The sequence below is a fragment of the Hippocampus guttulatus genome, chromosome 16, assembly GCF_054856545.1.
Source record: "Hippocampus guttulatus isolate MCC_2025c chromosome 16, RoL_Hgut_1.0, whole genome shotgun sequence".
NCBI lineage: Eukaryota > Metazoa > Chordata > Actinopteri > Syngnathiformes > Syngnathidae > Hippocampus > Hippocampus guttulatus.
Genome location: NC_141276.1, coordinates 12630214 through 12653221, shown reverse-complemented (window position 1 = coordinate 12653221; position 23008 = coordinate 12630214). Strand labels below are relative to the sequence as shown.

Sequence of the window (23008 nt, the reverse complement as noted above, 5' to 3'; positions counted from 1 at the left end):
CTGTCCTTTGGCATCGCAGTTGCAAACTGTTTGTTTGTATCTTCTGCCATCTAGTGGAGGAGCGTGGTTCTGTCACTACATTACTAGCATAGATAGATGAACAAAGAAAAACTAAACGTTTTGGAGCAGTGGTGTGAAATCTGATGACTTCCTGCAGGACAATGGTTGAAAATCAGTGCTGTAATGCAGTGATTCCCAACCAGTGTGCCGTGAAAGAGATCCTTAGGTGTGCCCCAGGAAATAATCTGTCAATTATCTCCACAAAAAACAATTTGATTCGATTTTTGATATGTGGAGTGCGAAATGATTCAAGGATGGTTCAACGTGAAAGTGCAAGGATTCTATTTGGATCGACTCTGTTGTAGTACGATTCAATTCAATATGGTACGACTCAGATGGAGAGGGGTAGGACGCAATGTCTTTTTGTTGTCAATTTGCATACATTTAAATGAACGTCTCAGTTGTGTATATGTACCATCTCATTCTAAGATGTATATATATACTGTATATATATATATATATATATATATATATATATACAGTATACACAGTAAAAGGTGATTCAATATGTATCTTCGGTTTGATTTGATGCACCTGCATCAATTTAAAAAAACGTTTTCTCAATACAGTATACATTTCACTAATAATCCGGACATTACGGTAATCAATGAACCAATCAACTGTCTTAAATATAAGACAGTTGATATATATAAGACAGTTGATGTCTTTGTAAGTGGACAAACATGGAAATTTAGCAAGAGATCTGATACTGCAATTATTTCCAACACTGTACTTGTCCGTCACTATCAATTCAATGACTATGCTCATCTGCACTCAACAGAGACACTCAGCCAATATCAAGATCAGCCTCATCTGCTTGACCCACACTTAGGTAAGTTCGGGGGGGAAAAAAATAGAAATCAGTACAATATTCATCCTAGCAATCCAATTTGAATGCATTTATGATCTTTTAGAATGGATCGTGAATATGTTACTCAAGTTGGTGAGGAGTGAGGACTGCCCTTCTTCCCTGTTTCATTTGGGCTTCAAGTTTCTCTACATCATCTGTAAGGTCAGTTTGATGTGAATCTGACTGGGTCTCAGAACACGGTACCTTTCATTACTACCATCCATCCATCCATCCATTTTCCGAACCGCTTAATCCTCACTAGGGTCGCGGGGGGTGCTGGAGCCTATCCCAGCCATCTTCGGGCAGTAGGCGGGGGACACCCTGAACCAGTTGCCAGCCAATCGCAGGGCACACAGAGACGAACAACCATGCACGCGCACACTCACACCTAGGGACAATTTAGAGCGGTCAATCAGCCTGCCATACATGTTTTTGGAACGTGGGAGGAAACCGGAGCACCCGGAGAAAACCCACGCAGGCCCGGGGAGAACATGCAAACTCCACACAGGGAGGCCGGAGCTGGAATTGAACCCGGAACCTCTGCACTGTGAAGCCGACGTGCTAACCACTGGGCCGCCCTCATTACTACCATTCACTTTCTATTTGTTTTTGTCTTTGCCCAGGTGCGCGTCTACAAAATCTTCATTCGCCGATTGCCTCATGAAGTCGCTGACATAGAGCCAGTTCTGGATTCGCTGTCCAAGCAGGACCCGACAGACACTGAGGTTCAATGCACACAAGATCGTCCATTTGTGTGTGTGTGTGTGTGTGTGTGTGTGTGTGTGTGTTTGTCAGACAACATAGTTTTTAGCCATTTTCTCATTCTTTTAGACATGGTCGACACGCTACATTCTGCTGCTGTGGCTGTCCATGACCTGCCTCACGCCCTTTGACCTTTCCCGCCTTGATGGCTATCTGAAGTCTGAAGATGGCCAAGGAAGAGAGGCCATCATGGACCGCATCCTCGCTATTGCTAAGGCAAATTGAAGTGATTGAATGCATCACAATATGCTACTATTCAGATGCTCCAGGATTATAGAGCAATGCGAACTCTAAAACTCAAGACACAAGAAAATGACAGTTGAAAAGACTTTGAAAAAATGTTCAGTGAGACATGCATTTTTTTGTCTCCACAACCGACAACAGTTCCCAGGTTTTCGTGTCTGACAGTTTTCCATCAAAAGCCAAGTCAATTTTAGAGGTTCACTTTAAGTTTAGGTTTACTTCCCTTATATGTGAATGCTTGGGTTTTGATGTCACTTATACTACCATCATATGCCTCATTACCTCTTTAACAGCAACTTTCATATTCATACAAAGGAAGAAAATCGTTCACGTATTTGTGATAATTGTAACGGTGACTTTTTCTCTTTGTAGTCATATCTTGGTGTCAGCGATGGCTGCAGGCTTGCTGCATCCGTGTTGGTCTCAAAGTAAGTCAGTTCTGTCAGCCAGATCATAGAAGAAAGAACTCGCCAATTAGTACAGTATTCCTTACCTTTCAAATGCAATGTGTTTTTGTGGCCAACTAGAGGGCACTGTACTGCTGCCTATAATTCTGTTGATCTATGCTTAGTATGTCAAGGTTGTGTCTTTCTTTCGATGGTCTTGACAGATTCATGACGAGGCCTGATGTGCTCAAGAGGTGCCTTGGAGACTTCCTGGACTGGAGTCTCGCCACTATATCCCAAAATAATGACCAGTCTTTGGACTCCATTCGGGTGCTAGATGGTGCTCTACAGTCTCTGGTAAAAGCACGCACGAATGCATGCACATACCATTGGTTGTTTGCTTCAATGCAAAGGTACTAGTGTTTTGTGTAATTTAGACTACAATATCTTTGCCATGTATACGCATGACAGGCAGGATAGCACTTGTGATGCGGCCAAGCATCCAAGCCATCTAACTTTCATCGATTTTCCGATCCGCTTTATCCTCACAAGGGTTGCAGGGGGAGCTGGAGCCTATCCCAGCTGTCCTCGGGCAGTAGGTGGGGGAACACCCTGAACCGGTTGCTAGCCAATCGCATGTCACACAGACGAACAACCATCCACGCTCACATGCACACCTGGGGGAGAATTTAGAGTGCCATGCATGTTTTTGGAATGTGGGAGGAAACCGTAGTACCCGGATAAAACCCACGCGCACACCGGGGCAACATGGAAAGCGTGTAAATTATTTGGTGACAGCTTGGGCCCCACCAATTGCATATAAGCAGATCATAAAGCAATACTGTTGTTTGTAGATGAGAGAAGTAGTCCCACACATAGCAACAAACTCCATAGCTGTGTGGACTCGTCATTGTAGCCTGCACACGCCAGTGAATAACCATGCATATGTTGTTTACCTTTGGAAATCAAATTTACTCAAGTAATTCTTATATGTACTGTATAAGCCATTCCACAAATGCGTGCCATTTTTGTCCCATCCATCCATCCATCCATCCATCCATTTTCCGAACCGCTTGATCCTCACTAGGGTCGCGGGGGGCGCTGGAGCCTATCCCAGCCGTATCCGGGCAGTAGGCGGGGGACACCCTGAATCAGTTGCCAGCCAATCGCAGGGCACGCAGAGACGAACAACCATCCACGCCCACACTCACACCTAGGGACAATTTAGAGCATCCAATCAGCCTGCCATGCATGTTTTTGGAATGTGGGAGGAAACCGGAGCACCCGGAGAAAACCCACGCAGGCCCGGGGAGAACATGCAAACTCCACACAGGGAGGCCGGAGCTGGAATCGAACCCGGTACCACTGCACTGTGAAGCCGACGTGCTAACCACTGGACTACCGGGCCGCCCCCATTTTTGTCCCCTAGGATTAAAATGTATAAATGCACTATACAATTACAAGAAAATCTGAAATTATTATCACATGAAAATACATTTTTATAAAGGGTCCTGCACATTGATATGTCTTGTGCCTAATGTTAGCATTCTATTAGTATAAATCTCATGGCTATAGTTTATGTATTGGCAATTTTATGCTGAAAACCCATGACGAGTTTCAGCAGAAAACGATGTGCTAAAATAAAACATTTCTGAGATAGGCCAATACACATTTTGAGTTGTTCAATGTGTATCATCAAATATACAGCTAAAAACAACAAAAGCTAAAATGTTACTTTATTTTGAGGGTCTTACAAAAAAAAAAATAACGGATGTGCAGCTGATTTGGTGGATTGGGCCATATAAACACAAGTGTAAAGATATATAATAACGTATACATTTTATGTACCATATATACATGTCTCTATGTATATTTCTATATTGAGATCATTTGTATCCGGCTTTTTTATTTATTTATTAATGTAACGCCGATATATCGGTTGGACTTGTTATCGGCATCTCCTTAAAACCAAACACTCAGACGTTTATCAAAAAGTGAGATCGGGTCATCCCGAGTTAAAAGATTGACATAGTTGTTGATTTTTCAGTTGAGGAGTAGGGAGGCACTGCAGGTAACCAACTGTTTGTGGATTTTCCATAATAGTTCCCCCTTAAGCCATGTGACACAGCAACGGGCCTCTAATTAAATCTGTATGTTCTTTTATTGATGACGTTCTCAACCGTCATTGCAATGCTTGTCAAGCTCCGAGCAAGTCGATGCATTTTATTGCACAGGGAGATACGGTGAACTTGAATAACGTGTTCCTTTAACGTCTCGTCGCACCGTCAAGCTGCGCTCAAGGCATTAAAGCAGTTACAGTATTGTATGTGTTGTTTTGTTTTTCTGCTGTGGACGTCAAGGTTGAACAGGTACAAATAATGACAATTCACATATGTGATATTTACCACCTTTTTTTCCCCTAGATGTGTGCACAATCATCATAGGCATCTTATTGCTATATATAATGACTTATCTAGTGTGGGACTAATAAAGGATATCTTATCTTATCTTATCTTATCTTATTTGTGTTCCAACAGGCAATGCTTTTCCAGCACGGCAAGCGGGAGGATCTCTTACAACATGGTAGGTTTAGCTTTGATGCAAAAGTATTTGGACAGAGCCTGGGTTTTACGCGTTTGCCGTTGAATGGTGGTGAAATTAAAGAATTAACTCATTCATTGCCATGGTGTCACAAAAGCACAAAAAAATATTAGCATCCAAGTCACTGTTGGAGCTCAATTTCCAGGGGCTTGAAAGTGACGCTCTCTTCTGCAGATAAATACTTTCCACTAAACTGGTTGGAAAGGAAATTATATTTTGATGTGTGGGATTTTTTTTCCCCCACTTTTGTTCACATAAGTCGTTTGGGCTTCCTCTGCGGGATGTTGGCGCTCCACTTTATGGTGTTCTAGTTTGTGTGCATCTGCATTGTTCTGTTCAGTTGCCGTTGCCTGCAGTAACAAAGATTTGTGAATACAAATAATTCAGTCAAGAGGGTTTATTTGCATGTAGACAGGTTAGGTGTCTCTAAATCAGGGGTGGGGAAGCTCATTTCCTGTTTTTTTTAAAGTCCCCCCGGGGCCATGTTAAGCTGAGGAAAAAATATGATGTGACAAATAAATGAAATTTTATGAGCATTTGAGATAGTCCAGCGGACTGGTGGTTAGCACATTCGAGAGGCCCTGAGTTCAAATCTCAGATCAGACCCGCCGTGGGTTTTCTTCAGGTACTCCTACCGCCTCCATCGGTCCAAAAATGTGCATCTAGGTTAGCTGAAGACTCAAGATTGTCCATGTGTGTGACTGTCAGTGGTCGTTTGTGTGCCCTGCTTGTGGCTAAAGAAAATCTGTGGATGGATTATGAGCATTTGTGGCTAAACTGCTTTTGGTCTTTTTTTAACTGTTCCTCCAAGGTATTGGTCACAGGTGTCAAAGTCAAGGCCCGGGGGCCAGATCTGGCCCGGGCCTTGACGTCACATCATTTTATGTGGCCCGCAAAAGCAAATCAAGCATGTCAAGTTCCATGATGCTTGCTAAAGTCAGAACCAAAATTTCAAATTGTCATATGTGATCCACAAAAACAGTCATTATTCTTGACTTCTGATTTTAAAACTAGTTATTCATCAATTTGTTGTATGCTGTGTATATAAGATATGGAGGGAATTAAACAATGATATGGTTTCCCAAAATTCATACCGGCCCTCCAAGGGAAACCAGAACTACAATGTGGGCCGCAACAAAAATGAGTTTGACACCCCTGGTGTCGGTGGTCTCAAGAAAATGCTCGCCGCCACTGATAGACAACACTTTGCAATTAATGAGAAATGACCCTTCCTGTTTTGTGCAATAATGACCAATTTTCTCTGTTCCCTCCTAGCTTTTGGAGTTTTGCGGTGTCTGGAAGAAAAGCGTCTCTCAGAAAGTAGCCAAGCCACGCTGAGGAAGCTCAATGTCAAACTGATCCAGCGGTTGGGCCTCACCTACCTGAAGCCACGCTTGGCTCCTTGGAGGTGAGATGTAAAACTACTACTGTTGGGGGGAAAAGAGCAACTTTGCTTTCAATCCAAATCCATAATGGATTACATTAACATCGCAGGTACCAGAGAGGAAGCAGGTCCATAGCATCGACCCTTTTGACCAGCCAGGCCACAGATGGCCTCAAAGAGACGACTCAAGGGGAGGAGGATTATGATATTCCAGAAGAATTAGAGACCGTCATTGGTAAGATCATAACTAAGCCTGGATTTACAGCACCTGCTTCAAATGACACAATTCTGTTCTTTAACTTTTAAGTGGCACAAATCCGATACGTATCGGATATGTGCCAATGTCCGTGCACATAGATGGGATATAAGCCATTATTGTCCGCTTGTCTTCATTGAAATACTTCGATATGTGACTTGCAAACACCTACTGCAAGTTTGAACTACAAAAAGACAATGAACAATAAATATGATTGCGACATTAGCTCTGTGGCCATCATAAAAAAACATAAATAAATCAAATGAAATAATAATAATAATAATAATGCATACAGACTGTGGGCATTGAAGTCATGGGCGGGTTATCATTACTTAAATCAGGGTCAGTGTGCCGTCGAAAAGCTTAAATTTAACTTCCATACAAGAAGTAATAAATCTAATTTCACTGCCTGTTTAGTAAATAACCCACTGTTATGGTGACATGTTTGTTCTCAGAGCATCTACTGGTGGGACTTAAGGATAAAGAAACAATAGTGCGTTGGTCTGCAGCAAAGGGGTAACAACATTTTTGTTGTATAGTCAAGCGTCCTTGCAGCTTTTTGGTCCTGAGTGAACTGTGTGTGTTTCAACCCCATCAGTGTTGGGAGAGTGACTGGGAGGCTTCCGAAGGAGCTGGCGGACGAAGTCGTGGCCTCAGTGCTGGACTGCTTCAGGTATTTTATTTAATAGGGAAACATATTTTCATGTTACAGCTCGTTAACCCACTTTGGTGTTCTAATGGAAGCTTCCAGGAGACGGATACCTGGCACGGAGGCTGCCTGGCCCTTGCAGAACTTGGCAGGAGAGGCTTACTGTTGCCCTCCAGATTAACTAATGGTAAGTTATCATGAAATCATTATTAACATTTCATCATTGATGTTTTTATTTGCTTTCTTCAAAAAGTATCCTGATTGTCATAAGAAAAACATGCCCTCTAAACATTCTGTGTCACCTTTTGCCACCAAGACATGCACACACTTACCAGGCAATTTATTAGGTACACCTGCACATGCAAATAGAAGAGCTGTATCATAAAAAAAACATCTTGATTGACTGATCAGTTATTACATTGTTAGATTTTGTATTTTGATATCGTCAATGGGGGGTTGGGAGATGGGGTTGTGGATGACCCCCTCCCCCCAACCCTCCTCAGACCATGAGACAGCTCATAACTGGGTCTTTGCTATTATTTTGTTCAACTAAAACTAATCTCTTAATGCAGGTGCACCTAATGTACTTTCAGACTTATTTACATCCGCTACATGATGGACTGTGTTCTATCACGTTTTCAAAGTACAGAACTCTACCTGCTATGTAAGTGGGAAAACTTCAACAATCAGCAGGGTCTCAAATACTTATTCTCCCCACTGTATATAAAGTCTTTCAGTGCTTCAGTAATGTCAATGTTCACTAGGTTGATCTCGTCTTGCAGCAAAAAATACAGTACGGCTTTTCTCTTGATGCTCAAAAAAATGCAGTCTTGAAGCCCTGCTATTCACAGCAAAGCCTTGTCCCGATACTTCCGAATAGTGGGGAAAAAAACGTGAGTAGTGCTGACTCTATACACCACAAGATGGTGGCAAAGGCCTACTTTAGTCTGAACGAAACGCTTCAACTCACTCCAAGTGTTTTCTTGGGCACCAAGATACCACCATATTTGGAATATTGCTATATTTTGGCCTGGACACAACAAACAGTGATGTGCTTTTCATTGGTCAGTCAAGAGTGTTTAGGAGCGATGAGGTCTCCTCATGGGCCGCGTTGCCACTTTTCTCTTCTTTGGCCTGTGCGTGTTGTTGGATTTTTTAGCGTGGCCGCCGTTAAGTCGTTTTGTGGGCATCGTGTTAGCCGTGCTCTCGTGTTCAGCCTTTTCCATTGAGCGCAAAGCCCGATCTCCGTCATCCGTAGTATCTTCTGCCGGTCGACGCGTGGGCTCAAAGTCCCGCAAAGAGGCAGCCGAGCTGGCGATGGCAAGCTGACAGAGCGCAAGTGCCGCCGTTTCCCTCTGGTCGCACGCTTCTTCACCCGTGTGACCGCCATCTTCTGAAGTCCTGGCATAAGGCGAACGGAGGCTGAGGTTCAGCGGCACCGGTGCAGCCCGTGGCTCTTCTGTGTCTGAGGTGTCCGGTTTCCTTGTCGAAAGATTTAGTGGTGCCAGAGCGTTTCGGTTGTCCTCTTCCTGTTTAGAGGTAGCTTCCACACACGATTCGGTCACATCGGAATGTCTGATGTTCTCAACCGATCTGTTTGAGAGATTAATACAGGAGTTAAACTCATTTCTAAGCAGGCTGCGATTTGTTCGCGAGCAAAATTCCAACAAAAATCGAAATGCTTTCACGGTGTTTTGCAGTTTGTTGTTTGTGCCTCCACTGCATCGCATGTTTAAGTTGTTTCAGTATATTTACTTTTACTATTGTAATGGCCTTGTATGTGGGAAAGGAGAGCCATAGTCCTTCACGCATTTTTCAGCGATAAATTTGAAAGATTAATTGAGTTTAAAACATCGACTGTACTTTTTTTTTTTTAAATACAGTACACTAGTCTGTATTAGGGCCCGGCTAATATGGAATTTTTGAGGACATTGTAGTTTCTGATATTTGACAGAATGCAATTCTGATAACCAATTAATCATCTGATGAAATCAGAAAATGTTTCATGAATAAATACTGATACTGCCCGATTAGTATGGCCTGATTAATTTGCCCGGCTGATTAATCGGCACTTGACCATGCGCTAAACGTCCCCTGGAGCCTATCATAGCAGACTTGAACTGACTTTTGGATTTTAGTGCGGGTTCCACCTTTTTGGACTGATCACCTGCCATTCACAGGGCACAACCGTTCACATTCACACCTATGGACACTTCAGTGTCTATAATGAACATGCATCTTTTTGAAACCCCACGCAAGCATGGTGATCATATGCAAAATCCACACAAGACATCCAGAGAGGAAAGTGTCTGGACGGTAGGTGTGAATGCCTATCTTCATGAGGACAAGCATGATATGAATGTAAGCATTCCTTTCTTACCCTACGTCCACAAGAAGGGTGCCGAGCTGGAGCAAGCTTTCAGCAGTGTCCTTGCGTCTGGTGTCAGTCTGCACGTCTTGCTCCTCTTTAGTCGGTTGCCAGTCATCCAGGCTGGTGTGTCGCGGCGCCTCTTGGCCATCCCTCTGGATGACTTGCTCATGACTGGGTCTGTCGGGGGAGCCCAGAGCAGAACAGCCCTCTTTTGGACTCAGCCTGGTGTCCTTGTCGCCACTTGGCCTGACCTGCTCTTGTTCAGCAAACTGATTGTGACTGGATCGCATGTATAAGTTGTAATCTTTGTTGGCGAGGGTTTGCCCATACCAGTCCAACGGAAGATATCTTGAGAGCTCATGGGGCCTATACAGGCTGTAACGAAATGGCTCTCTGGTGTTAATTGGGTGACAGTATCGGTATGGGTAAGGTCCGAAGAGTGAAGCAGGAGGTGGGGCAATGGCCTGTGGTACTACTGGCCTCTGGGGATCCGGAAAGTCAAGGCGCAGAGAAGAGGAACTGGTCTCATTTGCATGATGGCTTGCCGAGTGGTAGTATGAGGGATAGAAAGGTCTGAGGTAAGGAGTATATTCTGGACTCACGGGAGTGGGGAATTGCTTCAGAGCCCATGGGAATGCTGGGCGCTCGAACCAAGGAGCAGGAGTTTGTGAACTGTCTGACAACTGCACAGATGACTTAAATGCGTCTGCTGCATTGTGGTTTGGTGTCGCCAGGTAGAGGGCTGATGGGCAAGGCAGGGACTTGGGCTCCTTTGCTCGAACGTCGCATGCCTTTGTCAAAATCCGGCTTCCCTTCTCCGGCAGACCATCACTCTCTACGTCAACCTCCTCTGCCGCATCGCTCCTCTCCGCTGTGTTTTCATCTGCCGCTTCCAGTTCCACGGGAGTTTCCAGCAAAGTCGCACCGTCCTTGGATTTCCCAGGGATGGCCTTCATTGCAGCCTTGAGCTGGCGAGCTTTCTGACAGTTTTTCTGCGACATCAGGGAGATGGAGTTTTTGCACAGGTTGTATTTCATGTGGTTAAAGAGGTGGGATTTCTCATTGCAGGTGAAAGGACACTGGAAACACTGGTACTTGAACGGTTTCCCTGGTGGGCGGGGAATGTAGTGAGGCCTTTTGGGCTTCCGTTCTTGAGCAGTGGCCATTGCGATGCAGTCCCTTAAAAGCGAAGAACAAATAAATGTGACACCCAAATGAAACTTGAGAAATTCAGCGAGACATGCCAACATTCCTAGTCTTTATCCATCCATCCATTATCCGAACCGCTTGATCCTCACTAGGGTCGCGGGGGGTGCTGGAGCCTATCCCAGCCGTCTCCGGGCAGTAGGCAGGGAACACCCTGAATCGGTTGCCAGCCAATCGCAGGGCACACAGAGACAAACAACCATCCACGCCCACACTCACACCTAGGGGCAATTTAGAGCGTCCAATCAGCCTGCCATGCATGTTTTTGGAATGTGGGAGGAAACCGGAGTACCCGGAGAAAACCCACGCAGGCCCGGGGAGAACATGCAAACTCCACACAGGGAGGCCAGAGCTGGAATCGAACCCTGTACCTCTGCACTGTGAAGCCGACGTGCTAACCACTGGACTACCGGGCCGCCCTCCTAGTCTTTATCCCAATTCAAAAGCTGTGCTGATCTCAAATCCAAAGCGATGCAGCACCAGCATCTGTGTTCAGGGATCTGTTAAGCAAGGCTGCTTTATTTAGGTAGCACATTTCATCCACGAGACACAAAACCTACAAGCCTTTACAAACACGAGCTAACCATATTTAGAAGCAAATTAAAGAAAACAAAAGTAACTTCCCAAAAATGTTCTGACAGAATGTATATTGGCAATATTTGAACACATTAACTGATGACTTTAAAAACATTTTAAAAAGTAAAGAAAATAAAAGACGGCTCATAAAATTGACGAAAAGAAAAAAAAAAGATTTAAAATGTTTAAAAGTCTTTAAGATCGTAGTTTTCAACCTCAATTTCACATCATTTACATTCGACTGGTTAGCGTGCCGGCCTCAGTGCGGAGGTGCGGTGTTTGATTCCGGCTCCGGCCTTCATTTGTGGAGTTTGCATGTTCTCCCCAGGCCTGCGTGGGTTTTCTCTGGGTACTCCGGTTTGCTCCCACATTGGAAAAACATGCCTAGCAGGCCGATTGAACACTCTAAATCAGTGGTTCTTAACCAGAGGTTCGGTGAATCGGTCTCAGGGCTTCGACGGAGCTTCTGCCATGGAGGTTAAGACACACCCGACTCAACATGTCAATTAGTTTTTGACATGCCTGCTTGGCCATCACTGGCTGCAGATGATCTGCTCAGTAGTCAATGTATGACTGTCGGGGTATATATAGTATATATATTTTTTAGGTCGAGCAAAAAAAAAAAGTGGTCGGACGAATAACTACTACATGGATTCACATGCATCACAGAACGTGATCGACTCAGCATCCTATTTGCATGATTTGTCATGCCAAGTTGAGCAACTCTAGTCTTGCACCGGCAAAACTGAAGAAATACTTCTTGAATCTGATTGTTATTTTTCAGTAATGAAGGGTTTGGTGAATGTGCATATGAATTGGTTGAGTTCGGTACCTCTAACAAGGTTAAGAACCACGGCTCTAAATTGTCCCTAGGCGAGAGTGTGAGCATGGATGGTTGTTCGTCTTTGTGTGCCCTGCGATTGGCTGGCGACCAGTTCAGGGTGTCCCACGCCTAATGCCTGAAGATGGATGGGATAGGCTCCAGCATGCCCCGCGACCCTTGTGAGGATGAAGCGGATCAGTAAATGGATGGATGGGTGGAGGGATACATTTGATTAGCCTTTGCAGTGGTCTCCAAACCTGAATTTCACAGCAAAGCTGGGCTAGACCCTCTTCCGTGCCAACCTGTTTGAAAATGACGAATGTATCCATCATTTGCAGTCAACAGTTGGATGGAAGACAAAAGATAATCAAGTGTGTTTTTTTTTCCTATTTGCTGAAAAGTTTCACCCTGGCCAAAAGGCATTGGGAAATATTTGTTTTTACAAGTGTTTGAGTAGTCACTCCAAAATCTCTAGCTGCCCAAAACCTCACTCCCTGGGGCTAATGTATTTTCTACAAATGTTCCCGCAAACAGGTTGGATACCAAACAGACACACGGTTGCATATGCAAACACGTATGCATGGTGTGCATTTGCATAGATGCACTCTGTTTTTCTTGCTTGATTGGCGCCTGTGTAAAATGCCTCCGCCTCTGCCCGCTTGTCATTCCCCTGCACGTTAGTTTGGATGTCGCTCATCATCGCATTGGCTCGCCGCGGCAGCAGGTGCCGGTCGGACTTAGCGCTTACTGTCACGGGCGTGTGGAGGGCATGCTGAAACTTGCTACTTGCCTCGACTCACTGCTACCTGTGTGGGAACTGAGAAACACCTGCTTCCCATGACTGCTACACCTGCAGGATGCACACGACTGACGTCCGCCAAATGAGCTCATGAGTCGTCATTGTCTGCCAGGAAAACACTTACTTGCGCTGGCCCTTACTTAATCATAACCATTTGTCTCCCAGGACGTCTTTCAGATTGGATTATTTTTTTTTAGGTGTCCCTCAAGCCGTGGCTGCTAATGCCGCGTGGAGGAACCTGCTTGTCATGCGCTGTTGCAAGAAGTTGTCGCTCAAGTTTTGCCACTCCCTTCCCGAGAACGCCAATTAGCTCAATAAAATCTTTATTTTTTTAAGTAGCATGTTTTTTAGTTATCTGACCTACAGTATGTCACTTAAATACATCACAATGTTCTATTAATTATTCGCCATTGTCAACATAAATTCTGTAAAAACATAATTGAAACGATAACAACTTGCACACATCGGGGACCACCATCATCAGGATGTTCGATCATCATCGAATTATTGTAGGATCACATAATGCACAAATTATTGAGGCTTAAAGAGTGTTTACCTGCTCTCAAAGTGTCGGGGTGCCTGACGAGCAAGTCCTCAGTCGGTCAAGGATGCGTCCTGCTCCTCTGACTTTAGTGAGTGTGTGTGTGGATGCGTGTGTGATTCAGCATGTGTGAAACCTATTCCTATTAGTTGTGTGGTGAGTTTTTCTTTGTGAGCTGTTGTCTCTCTCTCTCTCTCTCTCTCTCTTTCTCTCACTCTCTCTCCCACTCCACTGGGTGGGGCCTCAGTCTAAACAGCAGCGCCTCCGGGCAACATCGATGTTCCTGATATTAGTCGAGCCTCAAGCAACGATTTGCATGATGTGCCGTCGGTCAGCCCGGGTCCTTGTTTCTGGCGTTCTCTGCATTGTCACCGCGGCCGCTCAATACTCACATTTGCTTTCAAGTTCTGATCGGGAGGAGACATAAGTGCGGATTATGTAATGACACCTCCAATTGTAATGCGCACGATGCAATGTTGAATAAAAATTCCTAGTCTGCAATCAAGATTTGAATAAGTACAGCGCAACCTACCTAGTGCCTTCTTGGACTTCCCAGTCGTATTTATAATCTTCCCCTTGGAAATAATGTTAAATAACTTCATTTATGCCAAAGTGTTCCATCATAAAGCGTTTGTTAATCTTAACAAGGTTGTTTGAACTCTCATTCTTAACTGTCAGAGTCTGCATGGTGTACCACTACTAAAAAAGGACCGCAATACCTGGCTGTCAAAAACGGTACCATCCCACATCTTTTTTTTTTTTTAAGTATCATTATTTTGAAAAGTGGTTCCATGCAATCTCACAGATGTCAAACAATTTTACTGTAAAACTGAAACTTTAAAGAATTCACATCTGCATGTGTCACTCTTCAATATACAGCCAATCCACGTCATTTTTTTGCGCTTTATATTATCAGGAGGGAATATACAGAATTATTTTATTTTATATCCTCTATTGCCTAATAATTTGAATGATAAAACCCTCATGAGGACAAGTGCGAGATAGAAAATGGATGCACGTTTATCATGGCATTTTCCCAAGGTTCACAGTTTGTTTGAATGGCGCTGATAGTGGACTGCTTTCTGTTCTTTCTGCAGTGGTGCCGCTTATCATCAAGGCCCTGACCTACGATGAAAAAAGGGGCGCCTGCAGCATCGGCTCTAATGTCCGCGACGCGGCCTGCTACGTCTGCTGGTCCTTCGCCAGGGCGTACGATCCCAAAGAGCTCAAGCCTTTCGTCAGTCAAATTGCCAGGTCAGATCGATGCATCCCACCGTTGCTGAAAAAAATTAACCCAGTTCAAGAGCAGTGTGAACATTTCTGCTTCCACAAAGATGACTGTCAATATAGACTATCTAGAACGAATGCAAGATTTCATGCAATTTCATTGACCGATTCTATGATTGCACAGATTGATGTCATAATATTTTGTCCTCTCGTGTCGCTGAAAAAGACAAAAACACGTTTCAGATACTCATCCTCAAACTTTCAGGGTGGGCTAGCGGAGTAAGAAGGTTGAAAAATTTCCCCTTCACCTCTCAGATTTTCTTCACATTTTCAAGTGTGGTTGCAAATGTGGACAAGTGGAGGAACATTGTGATGGTACTCTAAAGGTTTCTGAGAAATATTTGAACTCTAGGTGTTCAAAGAAAGAAATATAGAGATGTTTAAATGTGAGCAATATTTCTGATTAGCATAAATTTGTCTCTCAAATTATGAGGTTTAGAACAAAATACTTTGTGTTATGGTCTTGTCCTTCCCTTTCTGAAAATTTGAGCAAATGGAGGATACATTCTGTGTTTGATTCTACATGGATGGACCCAGAGGCCGAGTGCGTTTGAATGTTTTGGTTAAAGGTGTGACATTAAATGCAGTTTTGTGTAGTTTGGAGGGATGAAATCATTGTGCGATAACAGTTCCATGGAATTGTCACAAAGCTGAGATCCACAATGACGCCACGTTGTTCACTCTTTCTCAAGAACGACTCAACGTGTTGAAACCTGTGGCCTGTGACTCCGCAGCGTCGGTTTGATCCCCTCCGCGGCGGCATCTGCGCGACACCCTTCCCTCCCCTTGCCCTCGTCTGCAGGATTGCCAGGTTTCGCCTGTTCACCGTGGGTTTCGGTCACTGTTTTGGCAGCGGCCCTTGGACAAGCTGGTTCCTGCTCCATTCGATGACACGGAAAGGGAAACTGACGCACTTTTTTTTTTCTTTTTTTTTGTGGGAACGACCCAAAGCCGTTGCCTCACAGACTCCGCCGGTTACTTTGTGATCCTAGCTTATGTGCAGTGACTTATCTGGAATGTAATCAGGATGATTGTTTTTTCTGTCCTTCAGTGCAAGGGCTGTTGCAAAAGCCCAGTCCAACCCGAAGTGTATTTGCTGTTAGCAAAAAGCAAACAAGCGCAGTAGTAGTTTATCTCTGCATCCCTGCCCCCATAGACACACACAGAGTACTACTACTACTACTGGTAGTAGTAATACAGGGTGTTCCAAAAGTCTTGGGCACATTTTGACATTGGATAGCTCGGAAACTGTTAAGGATATAAAAATTCATCTGGTAAATTCAGAAAGCTTGTAATCTCAATTTTTACATGGAATGTTCAAAGATGTTTAATGTGAGCACCATTGGTCACACGATACACATCAAGCCGATAGTCAAATTCTTGTCAAATGTGTCCCAGCATTGCATTGTCATTGGCTGCAACAGCTTCTGTTATTCGTGCCTTCAGCTTAAAGCATAAGCACCCATCCGTTATGAATTTACCATGCCATCTCACTACGGACTTCCTCTCTGGTGGCTCCTTTCCAAATTTTCTGCGAAATGCACGTTGAACAGTACATGATTCCGTTTTTTCAAATTCAAGCACACAAAACGCCTTTTCTGGTTGAGTGAACGCCATTAATGGGTCTGAAAAGAAATTAAAAAAATCACGAGCCTTACAAAAAACGTAACGTAATTAGCTTTAAAATGGCACAACTTTTATCTTACTACCATTCATAGTTAAGGAGATATGGGGACTTCAAATGTGCCCAAGACTTTTGGAACACCTTGTAGTAGTCGTAGGGGTGGTGGTGGTGGTAGCAGTGGAATGTTTTTGTTTGTTAGTTTGTTTGTTTTTTAAAATTATTCGAAAGAGGTGCGGTATCATGCTAATCATGGAACTCTGACTTGGGATTTGATCATCAGTATAGTTAGATAATTTCAGCTAAAAAGATCCAATCGGTCAGTTTAGATTTTTTTTTCAGTGACCTTAGGTTTAGCAGAGGTATTGTGAGCTAGTGAGCTAACCATCTTAATGGTATGTGGTGACATATACAGTACAGTATACGTGTATATTTAGTTATCCAGCTAGCATTTTTTTCCATTTTACTAGCAGCCTATTCATTAGCTTTGGCACAAAATAGCTTTAACATCACTGTAAATATATTTGGTCTACTTGCTAGCAATATAGATCTTTAAAAAAAAAATCAGATTTTCTCACACTGCTCTTGTATTCTAAGTAATTTTTGTAATCGTGCTTTGACTGGCTGAAGTTCTGAAAACATACTGAACGTTTTTTTTATGCATCTACAGTTCTTTGCTGGTTACAACCGTGTTCGATCGAGATGTCAGCTGCCGCAAAGCCGCCTCAGTAAGTCCCGCCTAACATCAACATGCGTCACTTCTGCATAATTTTGTTGACGGATTAAAAAAAAAAAAATTCTTTGTCTTAGGCTGCTTTCCAGGAAAACGTCGGCAGGCAGGTCCGTGATCATGCTCTTGACAACTACTGAATATTGTCGCTAAACTGTGACTTTTTTTCCCCCCAAATTTGCTACCAAGTCTTCATGCTCCAACTTGCAATGCTAGTGAAAGCCTTCCAGTGTATAGCTTCAGGGCAGCAGCAAACGCTAACTACATTTCCCAACACTCACAGTAGTAGCAATCACTTAAATCCAGTGTTTTAGTATTTGACACCCCCCCCCCCCCCCCCCCACACACACACACACGGCATTTAGGAAAAACGAAAGAGTGTTGTATTTGTCCACAGGGTACGTTTCCTCATGGCATTGACATTGCAACCGCAGCGGACTATCATGCTGTGGGGATTCGCAACCACTGCTATCTGAACACCAGGTAAAGAATTACCAGAAAAGACAGGGTGCTTAAATGCAGAGGGTGCAAGGCCTCGATTAAAAGACACATACCCTAGCTGGTGTAACTGATGTGACCAAGTTCAAAGCTTCCCAATTGTTGTTCTCTATTTTTCCTAGTGTTTACATTGCTAGTTTTCCTGCGTACACTAAAGCCATGATTGACCACTTGGTAGTCAAGAAAGTCAACCACTGGGATGGGTCAGTGATGTTTTTTTCCCCCCTCATCTTCATTTTACAACAGTTTTTTATTCCAAGAAATACTTCTTGGAAAATTATGACTTGTTTCTTCTTTCTTAAAGATTATTTGTATGCATCACTTCACGGTTTTTGCAGAAAGAAACTTTAAAAAAAAAATTGTTGATGTTTTTCAGTGCAATTCGAGAGCTCACCTCCAAAGCGCTCCACAACCTGACACCTCAAGCACCTGATTACATGGCCACTTCGGGTAAACTATGTCACCATACATGTTTCTTTTAATGACGTGCAGTCTTCAAGGGAAGCTCAATTATTCAAGACACATATTTTTGACAGAAACCGTACAATTATTAGTAATGGAAAGAAATTATTTCTTGTGTGGTTGCCGCAGTTCTGCCACAACTGTTGAACATGGCCGTGGCTTCAGACCTGCAAGGTCGCCACGGAGCTATCTTGGCGTGTGCAGAGGTGACACATGCACTGTACAAACTGGGCCTCTCCACAGGCAGGTAGGTTTAAAACACAACAAGAACACCATGCAAGGAGAAAACAGTGTCGAGTGGCTTTCCGTACAAGTCAGTAATATTAAAGACAGTACCATGATACATCGATTTGCAAGTGACTCGACCTCCGATTTTCGACATATGAGCCGTGTTTCTTTGTTTTGTTTGTTTTCTTTTCCTCCTGAGCAAAAATTTGAGATACTTGCACTAGATGGTGGCTGCAAACTTCATAAGCAGCAGCAGATTAGCAGATTCCGAACAATTAAAAAAAAAAAGAGGGCAAATGCTTGCTTTAAGCTGCTAATGGCTCCTCCAAGTTTAAGTTTACCGTAAATTTAAACAAATGGAATTACATGTTGTTGCGTATTTACGACAAAATATCCTTACTTACAAAAGTGCTCCAGCTTAATGCTGTCACATATAGGGGAAACAGCGTAGACGAGCTAACCAAATTAGCACAAATATTGCAGCAGTTATAAACCTTTCAACAGCTTTTGTTTGATCACAGATGAACGAGTTTTTGCCCATTTTAAAAGCGCTAATATCTGCGATTAATCAGTCGGGCCCTAATTTTTACAGTATACTTACTTACTGTGATTCCCTTTCATTTGAGAAAGGAGCATTTATTGAATGCCAGCAGAATAGTAAAACACAAATACACTCAAAACACGTAAGCGTAGGGTAGGGGTTACCAACGTGATGCTCGCATGCACCAGATAGTCCCCAAGGACCACATTAGTAACCTGTAGGCCTGTTCAAAGAACATCTCACCAGTGAAGTGATCATTTGAAAATATTATTGGCAGAGGTAGCAGAAATTTTCACATCTTGCGTGTGGTACTGGAATGTATCCTCCATGGAAAAATTGTGGATTTTAAAGCATTTGAACAAGCTTTAATTTTTTGTTCTGCTGACCAAATCAATTTGTCTCATCTCATTCTTGAATCAATCAATAACTGACATTTTTTTCCAACTGGTCCAACAGGACCTTAGTGGACATCATTCCCTCAGAGTGCGTGGTGGCTTTGAAGGGCATTCATCAGAAGGTAATACATCAATCATTGAAAGGGAAAAGAAAATTGAAAAAATGCTTTTGCTGAATTTTATGTGTTGGTCGACTTTCAGCTACAAGACAGGAACCAGTATAGGTAAGCTGAAAGAAAGAAGTAGACATTATGATGATTGGCATTCGAAAATAATAATAATAATATTACTTTGATGTTTTTTCAAGGGGTTATGGAGGAGAGCTAATGAAGCCAGCCAGTGAGTCACTGAAAAAAAAATTGAACTTCATCAGTGCTGTAAGATAACGAGTGCCTTTTCTAATTTCAGTGTGCAGACTTATTGAAAAGCTTTCACTGTCCAAAATGCCATTCAAGAGCGACCCAGTCATCAGTGAGTCAGTTTGTTTGAATACACATTAAATATTGGAGCACGTGTGTGATTTTGTCTTTCTACATTTTAGCTGGCTGGCAGGGACTTATTGACGACACCATCAAAACGCTTCATCTGGTCTCCAGCGGTGTCAAGGATGGCATCCTGGTAATTAATGTAGTTATGGAAACATGCGCTCCATTGCAAGATCTGTGTCAAACATTTGAACGCTTAGCTATGACTGTGTGTGACATTGGTCATCACTTGATGTGAGTTTGTCTTATTCAATTTGATGGTTGCTTTTTTTTTTTGTGTGTGTGTGCCTACAGGCCGCTTTGCTATGTGCCTTGTCTGCTTTGTGTGAGGAATACTACCAGGCCCAGCCTGACCAGGCTGACTCAGAGAAGCAGAGTGAGTTCCTTTTACTCAACTCGCTCAGTTTTTCAGGGTAGAAGTCATTGTTTTGAAAAGGGGTGACCAAACTTTTTTTGACCGAAGACCTACTTTTCAAGCAGCCAACCTCCCACGTCCATATGCACGCACACACACATGCGCGCATGCAGGCACAAGCGAGACATAAGAGATCTTTGCTAAATTTCTCTAATAAGTAAAATAAGTCATTATGACAACAGTTGGAATAGAACGGGTGGAGGGGGGGTGATATGATGATATTAATTTTTAATTTGAGTAAAAACTAACAATATGTGAAGGAAGAAAGCTGTTGACTTTTATAGTTTTGCAAAACTGATGTTAGTTATATGATAATTTAATTCCAGTAAATTCTGATTATTTATTTTAATATTGCCTCTTTTTCTCGAAAGTAAAATAGACTCATCACGCTTTAGTTTCGCTTTTTGTCTTGGGACTTTTTTCACAAATTTCAGCTTTTTTCAAGTAACACTGACTTTTCTCAAATGACGTCTTTTTGCACTTTTTTTTCTTCATGTAAATGTGTCTGTACCCTTTTCCCGATGGCCCGCTTATAATGAACACTTGCTGCATTATTTGACATCCAAATGAATGAATGTATGTTTAGGTGTGCTCATATCTCAGTATATTGAGGAGCTGCAGAGTCCACAATTGCTCACCCGTTGCGGCTCTGCCCTGGCCCTCGGCTGTCTGCCGACCTTTATGATCCACAGCAAACTGAAGCAGGTGTGCTTCGAGTCAACACGTATTACCTACACACACATGGTTAACCTTCGTATCATTAGTCTCAGCAACAGCGTGATGTTCTGTTTCTACCGCCTCAGATCCTCGACAGCCTCGGCCAGATGCACGCAGTCTGTCTGCGCGAGGGGCGTTTCCCAGAGGCCAGGAGGGACGCGGTCCGAGCGCTAGCTCAGTGAGCGCTCTTTTTCTTCTATTATTTGGTTGTGATTTTTTTTTTCCGTACTTATTTATTTGCGTCGGCTGGTGTTTCAAAAGGCCTCTTGTGTCTTCATCGTTCTTTGTTCTGTTGTTTTGCGAGCTTCACTGAGGGCAAAACAAACATCTGACTGACAATACCTGTAAGACCTGAATGACATGTCAGTCAAATTGTACCCTAGTTTTTTTTCCCCCACAAATAGGCCTTCATCATTTTCATTTACTGTCACATTATTCCCTTACAGGGAACCCATGAGTGTTTGAATGTTTTTGGCTTTCTGGGTTTTTTTGTTTGTTTTTCACAACAAATGAATTTACCTGTAACTGGCTTCCTGATGATCCTTAAAAAGTCTCAAAAGGCATTGAATCAATTAATTTAAACACAAGGATTAATTGGCATTCAAATGTCTTAAATCGATCTTTCAAACACCAGAAAAAAATATTAACATATCATAAGTAGCATTTTTTTAATTGTAAAGAGCATTAAATCTCAAAATGAACGAACAAGGCACTATTAGAAATATTTTTTTGTTATTCATCAAGCCAAAGTTAAATAGGGGGTGGCATGGCTCAGTGGTTGTTTCCCACCCAGAGGTTGGTGGTTCAATCCCTGGCCATTGCGACCATGTCAAAGTGTCCTTGGGAAAGATACTGAACCCATAGTTGCTCCTGATGCTGCATCATCAGTAGGTGAATGAGATAACAGTGTGAGGTGCTTTGAGTACTCGAGGTAGAAAAGTACGATACATGTAACAGCCTATTAAATAATACATTTATGTAAGTACAACTAAGCCCCCAAATTTTTCCTACCTGAGCTAGATTTTGAAATAGTTTTTTTTTTTTTTTAATCTGTCCGCATCTATCGTCTATCATCTAATCTCGTTAGCTAGGTTGCTATCTTATGCTCAAGCTAGCCTATGGTAAGGCTTGCTAATGCTGAAGCTATTTTATGCTAAAGCTAGTTTGTGCCAAAGCTGTCGCAGGCAAAAAAGATTTCTCATGAATATCTGTAATAAAACTTGGCACTTTTTTGTGTCTTTTTCATTTGGAAGTCACCCATTCATCAAATAAGAATCCACTTTGTAATCACAGGTATTTATTTATGTTAATATGTAGTTTAGGGCAGCTGCAGGGTGTCGAAGAAGCAAGAATAAGTGTTTGAACAGTGTTGACTTAACATAATGCGTCCATATTCATTATCCCTTTCTAATCAGAGTATGTATGAAGGCGGGTGTTTGTGCCGACGGGCCCCCGGCGTCGTTTCTGTGCTCAGAGAACATAGCTGACGTGTACAGCGTCCTCCTGGACAGCATGGACGACTACACCACGGACAGCAGAGGGGATGTGGGCTCCTGGTGAGTTGCGCTAGGTGTATTTTTGTTTTGTTTTGGTTTGCCTCAGGTAGTGCGAATGTTCCCCTCCCTCTGGGCCTTTTGTCGTGTCTCACTTTTTTGCTCCACCCAGGGATATACACAGACACGAAGAGCTTGATTGTCTTAGCAGTAGCCCGAGGTGATGCTTACTTCCTCAGCAGGAATGCCACCGAGCTTGTCGTTTATCCTTTATTGCGACATGGGATGGGCGGATTCTTTCTCCCTCTATTTTGGAACACAAGACCCACAGGTGCATCCCAGTAAACTCCAATAACGTAAAAACTCAATTTATTTCAGGGGTTGAATTCAAAAACTGAAACACATATATCCTATGGATTAATTTGACACCATTTTTCATTATGTTTTAATATCTTTTTGGCTTTTGCTTTTCAAATTCACTTAGTTTTAATTAGAATACGGTAATCAGAATGTGTACTAAATTTAATTTGTATTAGCTTTAGCATTAGTTTTTTTTTTTTTTTTAATACGATTTATTTGACGGGTGCTAGATTAAAGGTCTAAAGCCCGAATACAAAGTCATGGCCTAA

The 23008-nt window shown here is 42.9% G+C and overlaps 2 protein-coding genes across 3 annotated transcripts in view; one reads left to right on the top strand and one right to left on the bottom strand.

Moving 5' to 3' along the window:
• tbcd (tubulin folding cofactor D) overlaps positions 1-23008 on the top strand; it is a 43580-nt gene that overhangs the window by 781 nt on the left and 19791 nt on the right. The window contains exons 2-29 of the mRNA XM_086133790.1: positions 842-892; positions 975-1072; positions 1534-1635; positions 1742-1888; positions 2288-2343; positions 2526-2658; positions 4839-4884; positions 6178-6310; positions 6397-6521; positions 6998-7058; positions 7141-7215; positions 7287-7378; positions 14605-14761; positions 17086-17143; positions 17226-17255; positions 17543-17628; positions 17766-17846; positions 18020-18093; positions 18235-18352; positions 19331-19391; positions 19471-19493; positions 19577-19608; positions 19678-19740; positions 19811-19887; positions 20049-20130; positions 20756-20874; positions 20973-21064; positions 22302-22442. Of these exons, the coding sequence (XP_085989916.1) occupies positions 842-892; positions 975-1072; positions 1534-1635; positions 1742-1888; positions 2288-2343; positions 2526-2658; positions 4839-4884; positions 6178-6310; positions 6397-6521; positions 6998-7058; positions 7141-7215; positions 7287-7378; positions 14605-14761; positions 17086-17143; positions 17226-17255; positions 17543-17628; positions 17766-17846; positions 18020-18093; positions 18235-18352; positions 19331-19391; positions 19471-19493; positions 19577-19608; positions 19678-19740; positions 19811-19887; positions 20049-20130; positions 20756-20874; positions 20973-21064; positions 22302-22442 (2413 nt within the window). The remainder of the gene's footprint in view (positions 1-841; positions 893-974; positions 1073-1533; positions 1636-1741; positions 1889-2287; positions 2344-2525; positions 2659-4838; positions 4885-6177; positions 6311-6396; positions 6522-6997; positions 7059-7140; positions 7216-7286; positions 7379-14604; positions 14762-17085; positions 17144-17225; positions 17256-17542; positions 17629-17765; positions 17847-18019; positions 18094-18234; positions 18353-19330; positions 19392-19470; positions 19494-19576; positions 19609-19677; positions 19741-19810; positions 19888-20048; positions 20131-20755; positions 20875-20972; positions 21065-22301; positions 22443-23008) is intronic.
• Positions 7203-13647, bottom strand: znf750 (zinc finger protein 750). 2 transcript variants are annotated; one of them, XM_086133792.1, is made up of 3 exons: positions 13523-13647; positions 9572-10741; positions 7203-8784 (listed from the first exon to the last, which is right to left on the bottom strand). In XM_086133792.1, the coding sequence occupies exons 2-3, from the start codon at positions 10726-10728 to the stop codon at positions 8271-8273; spliced, it is 1671 nt and encodes a 556-aa protein (XP_085989918.1). In that variant the 5' UTR covers positions 10729-10741; positions 13523-13647; the 3' UTR covers positions 7203-8270. The 2 variants fall into 2 exon arrangements, with proteins under 2 accessions (XP_085989918.1, XP_085989917.1); XM_086133791.1 differs by lacking the exon at positions 13523-13647 and having other exon boundaries at positions 9572-10862.

What these genes read in the sequence shown, in the direction of transcription:
- znf750 (XM_086133791.1), bottom strand. Translation starts at nt 10,812, where the DNA reads ATGTTGGCATGTCTCGCTGAATTTCTCAAGTTTCATTTGGGTGTCACA. An exon ending in ACCCTTCTTGTGGACGTAGG is followed by an intron (nt 8,785 to 9,571) that starts GTAAGAAAGGAA and finishes TCTCTCAAACAG; the next exon opens with ATCGGTTGAGAACATCAGAC.